The sequence below is a fragment of the Amborella trichopoda genome, chromosome 7, assembly GCF_054954075.1.
Source record: "Amborella trichopoda isolate Santa Cruz 75 chromosome 7, AtrichopodaSantaCruz75HAP2 v2.0, whole genome shotgun sequence".
NCBI classification, from domain to species: Eukaryota; Viridiplantae; Streptophyta; class Magnoliopsida; order Amborellales; family Amborellaceae; genus Amborella; species Amborella trichopoda.
The window spans coordinates 6,346,705-6,358,770 of NC_142342.1; the positions used below are offsets into that span (position 1 = coordinate 6,346,705).

The window sequence follows — 12,066 nt, forward strand, 5'->3', positions numbered from 1 at the left end:
AAGGTGGAAATGAGCTCGAACATCACAAGTTTTAGACTCCATGGGTACTTGGGACTTAAATGAGAGTATGGTTGGATTTCTCCTTGTTTTCCCTATAGTTTATACTAATCCTTATATGTTATGTTATTCCTGGTTGATAATGTTATGATTAACAGTGCTTTGACTGTAAGAAGAGTTCCTGTTTTTGATTTTACAAAGTCGGAGATCCAGGTGGTGGAATGATTTTATAAATGTATAGCGCAAAATGCTTACATTAACTGATGTGTTATCCTTGTATGAGCTTGCCTGGCTTTCCTATTTTTGGTGCTTCTTGTAATCTTTCAAGGGATTACATACAATAAGATCAATTACCTTTTGCACTTAGTGTGGCAATGGGCCAGGGCTGGGCAAGCCGTGGTCCGAACTGGGCCCGGGTCCCTGTAGGGCAGAACTGGGCCCCTTTAGGTTCTTCCCAAGCCCGGCATCATGTCCAGCTTTGGCCCTGTCTGGGTTGGATGGATTCCAACCTCAAGAAAAAAGAAAAATAGGTAAAAAAAAAGAAAAAGAAAAAATGCAGGGCCTGGTTTTTAAGGGCTACTCCTGGTCCATTGCCAATCCTAAGAGCTGACAATTTGGGGGGTGGAACAAAATTTGAAAAAAAATTTATCCCAAACTTTGAACACAGTTTCTTGAACCAGGGAACAATTTAAATTTTTTTTTACAAAATTAAATTTTTTTTGACAAACTTACTATATTTTATTAAAAAGATAGCAGAATACAAGATATTTAAACATACAATCAAATATTCAGCACCTCCAAACTTGCACCACATTTTGTGAGACCATCCGCAACAGAATTTACGTCTCGGTGGACATGATCAAAAGACGCTAACAAATCTTCACAAAGATCTTGAATTTCAACCTATATTGACGATAAGCCTCAAGGAGGCCTACTATGCCTAGGACACCAATTCACGACGATCAGAGAGCTTTGATAACTTTAAATCCTGGCAACACCATCTGAATTTCAGCTTTATTGGCTATCAAAAAAAACATTAAAATTTCTCGTAAGTAAGTTTTGATGAACATCTAAGACTTGAGGCTTTAAAAGAATTAAAAAATTCAATTTTTTTTTATTTTCTTTTAAAAGTTCATATGGTGATGATGAGAATAGTTAAAAGTTTTTTTGCATCAGACAAATCCCTCAAGGCCTCAATCTAATGCCCATCTTTCTTAAAAAAAATGGATTATATTCATTTTTTTATGTTAAAAAAAATCATTTTTGTTTAATGCGCTTGTTGTTTGAGATGAATATGGATATTTCCCTTTGTTAATTTTTTTAATCCGCGAGCTAACGTTGTAGAAATTCGCTCAACGGTGTGTCTCAATACCCCGCCCGGAGGCTTATATATATATATATATATATATATATATATATATATATATATATATATATAGGAAAAGCTGAAGTTAGACCATTAGTTAGACCATTAGTTAGCACTACAATGTTAGCTCAACAACCCATATTGAATTTGGGTCGATTCAATAATCGTGATTGCATTTTGTATTTGAATTTTCATATATATTTTTTTAAAATTCAAATCACTTGAAATTTTGAACGTCTATTTTTTTTTAAATATTATAATCTAAAAAGAATCTAAAAAAAAAATGATCAAAATACCGTTAAAAATTTTGGGGTATTTTAAGCAATTTATTTTTTATGATTTTTTTTGTAATATTTTTATTAGGTACACTTTAATGAGAAGAATGGATGCCAAAAATTTTATGTGATTTGGATTTATAGAAAGAAATATTAAAATTATATTATAAAATAAAGTCATGCCTGTCAGATCGGTCCACATTCAATTTAGTTGTTAGGCTAACGCTTTAACCGTTAGAAAGTAAATATATATGGAAAACTGATCATGTGAGCTAATAGGCTCACAAGAAAAAATGAGCCTAACGGCCCAGATTGAATTTGAGACAACTGACGATCACAGATGCCCGATAGTGTTTGAATTTTATTTTTTTTTTCTACAAATCCAAATCATTTGAAATTTTAAACGTATGTTCTTAAAAAATAGGCGAATCTTTGAAAAATATCAAAAAAATATTTTACATGAAAAAATTGACCAAAATACCCCCGTAAAGTTTAGGGGGTATTTTGATCAATTTTTGTTTTGTGGATTATTTTTTTTATATTTTTATTAGGTGCAGCTTTGTGAGAAAAGCGCACGCCTAAAATTTCAAGTGATTTGGGTTCGTAGAAAAAAAATTAAAATTCAAACACTACCGGACATCCATAATCGTCAGATAGGCCCAGATTCAATTTGGGCCGTTGGGATCATTTTTTCTTGTGAGCCCACTGGCTCACAGGATCATATATATATATATATATATATATATATATATATATATATATATATATATATATATATATATATATATATTTCCTAAGCTACTAGCTATAATGATATAATGAATAATATAAACTACTAGCTCCCAACCATCAGATCTTCATCGGGTGGTTTAAAATTCATATAACTGTCAGATTTTAATTTTTTCCAAAAATTAGATCATAACAGAATTTTGGATGTGTGTACTAAAAAATACGGTGCACAATAAAAAAATATTTTTAAAAATATTAAATGATCAAAATACCCTTAAAAATAATGAGGGTAATTTGGCCTTTTTAAATTATCGAAATTAATTGTTCCATATTTTTATATGGTGTGCAATGATGTAGGTATATACACCCAAAATTTCATCTTAATCTAATTTATAAAAAAATATTACAATTAAAATAGTGATATAAATTTTGAACAAAGGGATAAAAGATCTGACGGCTGGGAGCTAGTAGCTTATACTATTCATTATAGAGATGATAGAAGTAGGATTTGTCTTGTAGTAATATTTACAAACTTGCCCCACAAAAATAACTTTTTTTAAAAAATAGACTACAAAATTATTAAATCCACCCTTCACAATTCTCTCGTTGTGAAGTTTTGATTATTCGCCTATAGGTGAAAATGAACAGTGATTTCACCTACCCTCATCACCATCCAACAATATCGCACAGTCACAATTGTCCGGTAGTGTTTTAATTTTTTATTTTTTATTTACTAATCGGAATGATCTAAAATTTGGAACTTGTGTATATCTTAGTGAAGCACAACTAATAAAAATATGAAAAAAATAATTTGTAAAATATAAATTGACCAAAATACCCCTCTAACTTTTCAGGGGTATTTTGGTCTATTTATATTTTACGAATTATTTTTAAATATTTTTTATTAAATACTCCTTGATGAGAATAATGGATGCTTAGAATTTCAAGTTATTTGAATTCATAGAAAAAAAATTTAAAATTTAAATACGAAATGATGTCATGACCGTCAGACCGGTCTAGATTCAATCTAGGCCGTTGGGCTCACATGTTCGTATGAGCTAGTGAGCTAATCTCATCATTTTCCTATATATAGGAAGATACTACAACGCCTATAGTTTTCCTCTCTCTCTCTATATATATATATATATATGCACTTTTGATTGGTCATTATCTAAAAGAAATAGTAATATATATATATATATATATATATATATATATATATATATATATATATATATATATATATATGCGCTTTTGATCGGTCATTATCTAAAAGAAATAGTAATTATGGTTGTGCTCCTACCAATTGGATAGAATGCATGTTACTATTTGAAGCTTAATACCTTTTATACAAATCAGATTAAGCCGTAGACACATCTGCTTGACATCATTCATAACACATGTCCAAAAATTTCAGTTTGATTCGATTTGTAAAAAAAAAATTAAAATTCAAATAACAATATATACTCACCCGTCTCATCAAGAGTTTGACTCTTAGAAACATTACCTGAATTACTATTCATTTTAGGTATCGATCTATTAATAGCACTAGGTTGTTAGAGCTATTTCTAAGTTGCTCTGCAAACGTAAGAGCACATGGTTTGAGTCCGATGTTCATTGAGAGTACAATCTTATCAAAGCAAATCCCAAGTAGCAAAGAGCCCTTTCTTCTACTGAGTCCTGTCCAAGCAAAGCAAAGAGCCTTCTTTTCTGCAGTCCAGTAAACATCAGAAGACCCAAACACATTGACTTAGTCAAAGCACTTGTTTTGTAAGGTAGCCGCAAAGCTGTCAGCTATAAGAGCACGTGACTATGGCAGAGATTGTTCATTAGTTTCCAGAACTAAAATGAATTTTGTAAGTTCCACTGTACCGGTTTTATCAAAGAAAAAAGAGAAAGAGAACTTATAACTGCCCATCACATTCGATCTTCTCCGGTAACAAGTGACTAACCCTATTCCTTGGCATAATACTCAAAACTATTCTCTTTTCATCTTTGAATGGAAAAGTAATATAACCAAATTCAATGGGAAGCACACAATGCACGGCATGAACGCAATCGAATGCAACAAAAGGGAGCGAGCAAACCGTTTAATCTCAATGATAAGCTTTTAGATAGAAGATGTTGATGCGAGTGGGGAGTGTTTAGAAACTGGCATCCTCAGTTGAAGGCCTCCTTAGGAAGTACCTTAGGCTGTTTTTCAATACCTGAAAACCAACACCATACATATTAATATTCCTACCTTCCATCTTTGGAGGGTCAAATGGAGAGAGAGAGAGAGAGAGAGAGAGAGAGAGAGAGAGAGAGAGAGAGAGAGAGAGAGAGAGAGAGAGAGAGAGAGAGAGAGAGAGAGAGAGAGAGAGAGAGAGAGCTGTGCATCTGTGACCATCCATGTGTGTGACAATGCAGTGAATCAGAGACCGACCATTTCAGAGTCAGAGAGAGAGAGAGAGATGCATCTGTGACCATGCAGTCCACGACTAATTGCTTCCATCCAGTCATTGTGGACCTACTTCTCATTCCAGATGCAATTGTATGGGAAATGAACAGTGAGGATACGCAAGAACACTAGATCACAAAAGCTGAATTTTTTTTTACCTCTTTCCTTGGTTTGGCAAGGGGAAAACCCTTGTAGCTAACATGAAACTTTGATCTTGCTACCAGTCCCTGAGTGTAACCAAAACGGAACATTTTTTGTTGATTATTTTTTCACCTTTTGGTGTCTTCTCTAGCTAATAGAAAGAATTAAGGAAATGGAGACAACACGAAGAGAATACTTGTAGAAAAATAAGATACCACCGTAATCAAACTGGGGTAAAATTAAACTCACCTCTGTATCAAACTCCATGGACACTACTGATAAACTTATGTCATCAATCACCTTCATGATATCCAAGAGCAAACCAGGTCTATCAGCAGTTTCAATGGAAAGCAAGCTGAAATTAAGTTGGGACAAGATCAGAAGTCATCAAATCTGAGAGAGGGGAGGGGGGGGGGGGAGAGAGAGAGAGAGAGGTGTAAAGAGGTTGTCTTGCCTCTTGGTTGGGCCTTCGTCAAAAATGGTTATACGGGTGGTCATGTCAACATCCAGCTGTGTAATAGACACCAAGAAATGTATCAACTATAATGTCAACTATACATAGGGAAACACAAAGGAAAGTACGCCATACATAAAATTTGATGGAATACTCTGCTGTGTCATGCATTACAGGATGCCGAGTAGTAAACTATGTAAAAGATTCAGCTAGATAGAGAAAATGGTCACACGTATCTTAACAAGCTCATAAGGATTTCTCATAGGAAGAAGGAACAGAAATCACTAAGAATTAGTTGAGTTTATTGTTAACATTTTTATGTTCTTAAAGAATTTTAAGGAACATGATCCATTGCTTATATTTACTGAAATTCACCTTATGTTTAGGGGGCATGGTGCCAAAGAATTCGCCCATAGCGAGCTGAATGCTTGTTTCCTGCAGAAAATAAACAAAAAAATTAAAAAGAATTCAACGATTACTTGACAAACACCAATTAATGATGATAATTTATCAAAAGAAGGATTTTCTTTCCATACTGGATGATATTTCAGCAAATTACTAATAACTGTAAGACGAATTGCCTCTAACAATTCTGGGTCATCCACCTTGCGACCTGTAGCACTGCCATTGCAAGTCCAACTGTTAGTATACCTTCTACCATTAATTGATGATTAATAGGAGGTGATCCCTACTTTATAACATACGAAAGTAATAAAATGATAGGAAGAAAGATTTGTACTTCCAGGGACAGTACAAGAGCTATTGGCACAATCGGGGGATTTCTTTGAAACAAAATTTTTTAAATAACAATATTTCACATCGTGAATGATTTCAAAAAAGAATAAAATAATATAATAATAAAAATTGAAGCTCTACATTTCATCATCTGCAAAACTAACACTCCAGAGTCATACTTGGAGTGTGGGAATTGAGATTGAGCCTTTTTTTAGCTCTAAATCCTGTTTTTCGTTTTTTCTCTTCTTTAGATTGTCTTGGAGACAAATAAAGAGGATTTGAGAGTATTGGGGTCACAAAATCCCCTTGAATAGGAGTTCTGAACCTAGGGCCAAATGCTACAGTATTGGCCCTTACGAAAATAGAATTTTTCAGAAACAGGTAGATGAAGATAAAAGTTATTAAAGCTCGAATGAGCTAGTCCACATAAAGGTTACTTCCATTTACAAGTGGTAACAGACATAAACCTATTTGCAAGAGGATGGTGAAAAAGTTAGTAACATCCTAAATTATATGTACACAGCCTAGATCATCATCTAATACGGTTTGAAAAGCTAACACTAAGGAAATAACAAGAGGAATCCTGTGACGATCATGGTTTCGCTCACAGAATTTCAAAGGATGCAGGTAATTACCCTAATGTTATTGAAAATATCTTATGGGTTCCAACAGAATCTGATGAAGCACGGCCTTCAGTGACGTTCAAACCAAGTTCCCTAAGAGACTCCATCTGAAGATACAAGAAAATCAGAGAAAGGGTCAAACTTTGTTACCCAAGCATTTTGTGGTTTCTGTACATTAGTATACACACTGCTTAACAATCACATGGAGGATGTAGTTGGTTACTATAAGGCTTGGCCCAAATGAACCATATCAAACAGAAAAATCACAAACAATGGAACAAAAAGTTTCCCAGCTAATGGAAAATTTACTTAAATGCATAATTGTTCATCAAAGGTTACCATATGAGGAATACATTTCTATATCTAATATAACATTCCTCAATTCGATGTTGGAATAAGGTAGAAATGAGTCCTAAAAGATCAACACATTCATGGTTAAATCCCCTCATGATCCAATCCATTTCGTTACAATTTCGACCGAGGGGATCGAATGGTATTAGTTCATTTGTTAGTAGCTTTCAGCCGTATATTGCAGAGTTATATAGCATCTCCAACAAAGATTTAAATCGAACTTCTCAGCCCAAATATCAACAACGACAAAGCTAAGAGAAAAATAAAAGAAATCCAAGGTGTCTGATGTGCTGAAATACAGCCCAATGAAGGAAAATGCTACAGAGGCTTTTTGGGATTTAGGATTTTCTTAGAGTAAAGATTCATCCATAGTTCATGTTTAACAATTCCATATTAGGATTGTCTCCTTTATGATTATATTATATCTTTAAATGGCAAATACCCAAGATGGAATGATTGGACTGTGCCTACAAGGAAGAAGAGGGATCTTATGCATTCAAAATTTCAATGTAGTGCTCAGTGTCATATTAATGTTATATCTATCATTATCGCAGAAATACTCCTTGGGGTAGGAAATGTGTCTGTTGAAATTTGGTTCTTACAAAGAACATATTTCAAAAAATGTTTGAGATGTATTTCTGTGCGCATTCTTTGTGTTTCCCTTACATTCCTCTGCCTTATTGCTCCTCAAGCTTTCCCCACGTAGAACTAGTGCATTTTCCATGTCACCTATTGTTTAGATGTACTGAAGTACTTACCTTGATTTCCCATCCAATTTTAGATTCCATGGCATCCATACATTTTCACATTGTTTTCTTTTGGTGTTTGCTTGTTCATTATTCTATAGTTTTCTGAGTGCTCCCTGTTTCCTAAATCATTTGTATTTTAACAAACCTATTGATCCTAGAAGCATCTCCCTAACCAATATCATGGACAATCTCATATGGAGGTTTAGAACTCCCCAACGAAAAATCCCCTACAGACTAGAGAAGAGGTGTTGCAGAGGCACCTTACTATAATTCTACCCATAAAAATAAATTCAGTAGGAGCAAGGGTAGGACAACGACTGGGAGCAGAAATGAGAGGAAAAAAAGGGAAAAAAGAAGAAGAAGGAATCCAGTACTATGGAGTAAGGACACCAAGGAGTCACCAATTAAGATCCTCCAAAATTATAGTCCTTAGTAAAGTATGGTTGCCATGTATAGAGAATTGAATACGTATCAAACAAATTAACAATGTACATGGGAATATATCATGTAAAAATAATAATAATGTGGTCCTGTATGACCAATCGTCATTTGGTCCCCGGGTTTCGACTCCTAGTCAAGGGAATTTGATGGATCCCAAACTCTCAAATTGTGTAGATAACACTCCAATATCAATTAAGAAAAGGATTTGAAGTTCAAGAAGCACACCAAACCAGATCCACTCAAAAACTGCATCTGGATCATTCATCTTGATGATGCCAGACCCAGGGAATATTGAGCTCAAAATCTTTATTTATTTGAAATTAGTCTTAGGATGCATCAAAGATATAAGAAAGACTTATGTCAGGCATACTCCCCAAATCAGGTATTTTGACTGCTTGATCAAAATGTAAATTATTTTCTAAGACTGTCTTTAGAGGTGTAGGGCCTCCGATGCTGGCCCAAATGGTGATTAGAAACTTAGAATGTAATATCTCAGAAGCCTAGATATGAATTCAAGTTTAGCTTCTTTTTTTTGGGATGGATAAAACTTTAGATAAATTCAATTAGAATCTAAAACATAAATACAACCACTTTTGCCTAAAAAAAAGGAAGACATATACACCCAAACTTGGAGGTTTTCTAAAAACTACAATCTTTTGTAAATTTATGAAATTTTGTGTCCAATATAATGTATGAAAAAGCAAGGTACGTGTAATGTTACTGTATCCAGTAGGCTGCCAAGTCGATCCCCAAAATATATCTCCACGACGGTTGCACATGGATCTGTATCTTGATCAAGTATCACAACTGGAACTGGATCACATCCATTCTTGAACCCATCCTAAAAGTAAGAGTTTTATGTCCCAATAATTAGAAGGGCAGAAATAGTTAAATAAGATCCCATGAAAGTGAAATGCCAAACTAATTATAAAATAAAATTATATGAGAATGAACATTATCTTGTGGGTTCACCCAAAACAACCCATACCTCTAAAATTGGCGCCTTTGTGCTTGATGACGAACAATGGAGTCTAGCATGAAACAAACATTCAAGGTTTCAAAGATATCATAAGTTTGTGTGCAAAATAATTCTGATACACATATCGGATCATGCCCAAAAATAACTTAAACTTGCATTCAATAGGCATTTAGTAAAACTCATCATCAATTTATCAATACTATTTATGAACTGAAAATGCCCACAAGTTTTCATTTAATCCATTTTTTTACTCCATGCTGAGTGACCAAATGAATCTTCCAAACTATAAAAAATGAATTAATATGTTCCAAAAATCTTAAGTTAAAGCCTTAAAAAGTCAGAATTCAGAAACTTAGATTAATCTCTATAAAAGCACATCAATGATCACTGGACTAAACAGCAGACTACTAAGTGAGAAGTATCATACCCTAAGCTATAATCATGGTTAATATCAATCTGATGACTCATTTTGCTAGCAATCAACCAAAACTGAAATCAATTTTCAGTTAGCAATATAACCTATTCAAAAAAGATCATTGACATTCCTTTGTCAGATCCTAAAAAATATTATGTTTTCTCTTAAAATGTAAAGCATAATTACTGAACTGAGTATACCTGTGATCTTTGCCTGATTTTTTATGATTATTCGAAATCAAAAGATGCGACCTCAATGGAAACCCTAAAGGGTTGTAATTTGCAGGGTTGCAACTTTCTCGGCAACAGTTTTGGCAAATTGCGCCTTGATTAAGCAGAGACAGAGCCATGAAAGCAAGAACGTTAAGACCCTATCAAAAAATCCCAGAATCAAGCACAAAACTCTTCAATCGATAGAAAATTAGATAGAATCCCTAAATCATTAGGCAGATAAAAAAACATTTCAAGAATCAAACCAGAGAGGTCTGTGAATGAGAAAAGAGAAGATGAAGAAACCCTAAAAGATGAAGAAACCGTAACCCTAGATAGTCCGCTTCTTCGTAAATATGGGGAGAGAGGAGACAGGACAGGAGACGTATTTGGAGCCGAAGCGCTAGCTGTAACAATTTGCACAATCAGAGTGAGGATGTCTCAGTATTTATAGGTTTCGCTGTGTGCTGGCTTCAGTTATGAAGTGGACAAACCATCCAAAGTGCCCTGTTTTTTGGGAGAAATAACGAAAACAACCTCACGATTTTGGCAAAAACAAAAAGTCCCGTTGTTCACGTGGAAAAAACTCACGTCTCAATCTCTCCCTCTCATTTTCGTAAGGAAAATTAATTTATGTACATATTCTATAATTATTAAAATTAAAAAAATATAATTAAAATATAACAACATGTCTATTATGTCAATTTTGTTTTGTTCGATTAAGTTAAAAATAAGCTCAAATTTTGTCTTTATACTTCCCCATCATGCATATGCAAAAAAGTATAAATATAATTCAATAAAAATAGATTGTCGCATGCAAAATGTTGAAATTATATATATATATATATATAATCTAAAGTTCACATGTGACCATTTTAAACATGGACGTTGTTGAGCAGGGGCTCTTGATGAGAGAGTGAACGCTCTAAATTTCATATAATTAGATTTGTAAAAAAATTAAAATTTATATACAAAATGTAATTGTGACCGTCAAATCAGCCCAAGCTATTTTATTAGCCCATGAGTTGATAGGATCTTTTCCCTATATATATATATAACATCCATCTTGGATATACAGCCCCACAAAATTTTAAAATCAACGGTGTTAAAATTTTATAAATAGATTTTTATTTTTATTTTTAAAGTTTATTTTTTCCAAATTACTAAATGTCATTGTCGAGGTTATACATTTCTCAAAAGTTTGAATCTAAAATCTATCTCTAAAATAGATTTTAGAGAGAGAGGACTCATTTGAATAGTTCAGTCAGCCGACTCATAGATATGTATGACAGTTTGTAAAAAATGCAATACTCTCTTTCTCTCTCTATGCGTGTGTGCTCATTGTATGGATAATGCACACACACTCTCTCTATATATTCACATTGTGTGAAGTGTGAAAAGGGTACTCTTGTAAATGTGTTAATACATTGCTAAAAATAACACATTGCTAAAAGATTATATAAGATTATACCTTGCTAAAGGAGCATACCATGCATTTACTTACTTCGGTAAACCCCATTTAAAATAAATTTAAGAACACTGATTTTGGAGATTAACCTCCTCAACCTATAACCTAGCGATTATCCCCAAAAAAAGAAAGAAGGAAAATCAAACAAAGATTGTCAAATTTTCCACCAATCAAGTCTGTATTAAGGAACTTATAATCTATTTTGGTCCTTTTTTGAAAATATTCATCCAACAATTCTAAAATGGATCCTAAAGATAAAAAGATTTCCACCAAATAGGACTTTCACCTTGAGGAGTAAATATATAATATGCTCCTGCAAAGTAGGCCATACTGGTCCAGTGTTATAAATCGCCTTAAGCAATAGGAAATGTACCTGATGCAGTGAATGGAGAGACTATAACACAAAGGAGGTACAAGCTCAATTGGAGTCCATGTCAATGACTCTCAGCTGCAGTTTTAATGAAGAGACATGACACATGACACATGGTCTGTTGACTCCAGCTTCATTAGCATTGAAGGCAAGCTTCGATTTCACATGAACAAATTAAGTTGGTCTACGGTTGATCAACTAGGCAAGTTTATTTTTTTGGTGTCTTCGTCTATTACAACATAGATTAGTGTTCTATAATTTGTGTTGGGTTCACGAGGCTTTTAAAGGCCTTATGAATGCTTATAAAATGAAATGATATAGTGG

General features: G+C 33.6%; 1 protein-coding gene across 1 annotated transcript; it reads right to left on the minus strand.

Moving 5' to 3' along the window:
- Positions 1-3,768: 3,768 nt before the first annotated feature.
- LOC18444232 (ACT domain-containing protein ACR11) lies at positions 3,769-10,321 on the minus strand. Its single transcript, XM_088871202.1, has 12 exons — positions 10,171-10,321; positions 9,896-10,065; positions 9,290-9,332; positions 9,023-9,142; positions 6,773-6,867; positions 5,939-6,023; positions 5,778-5,837; positions 5,403-5,458; positions 5,198-5,303; positions 4,966-5,034; positions 4,455-4,574; positions 3,769-4,077 (listed from the first exon to the last, which is right to left on the minus strand). Exons 2-11 carry the CDS (start codon positions 10,042-10,044, stop codon positions 4,512-4,514), a joined length of 846 nt encoding a protein of 281 aa, XP_088727328.1. The 5' UTR covers positions 10,045-10,065; positions 10,171-10,321; the 3' UTR covers positions 3,769-4,077; positions 4,455-4,511.
- Positions 10,322-12,066: the final 1,745 nt, after the last annotated feature.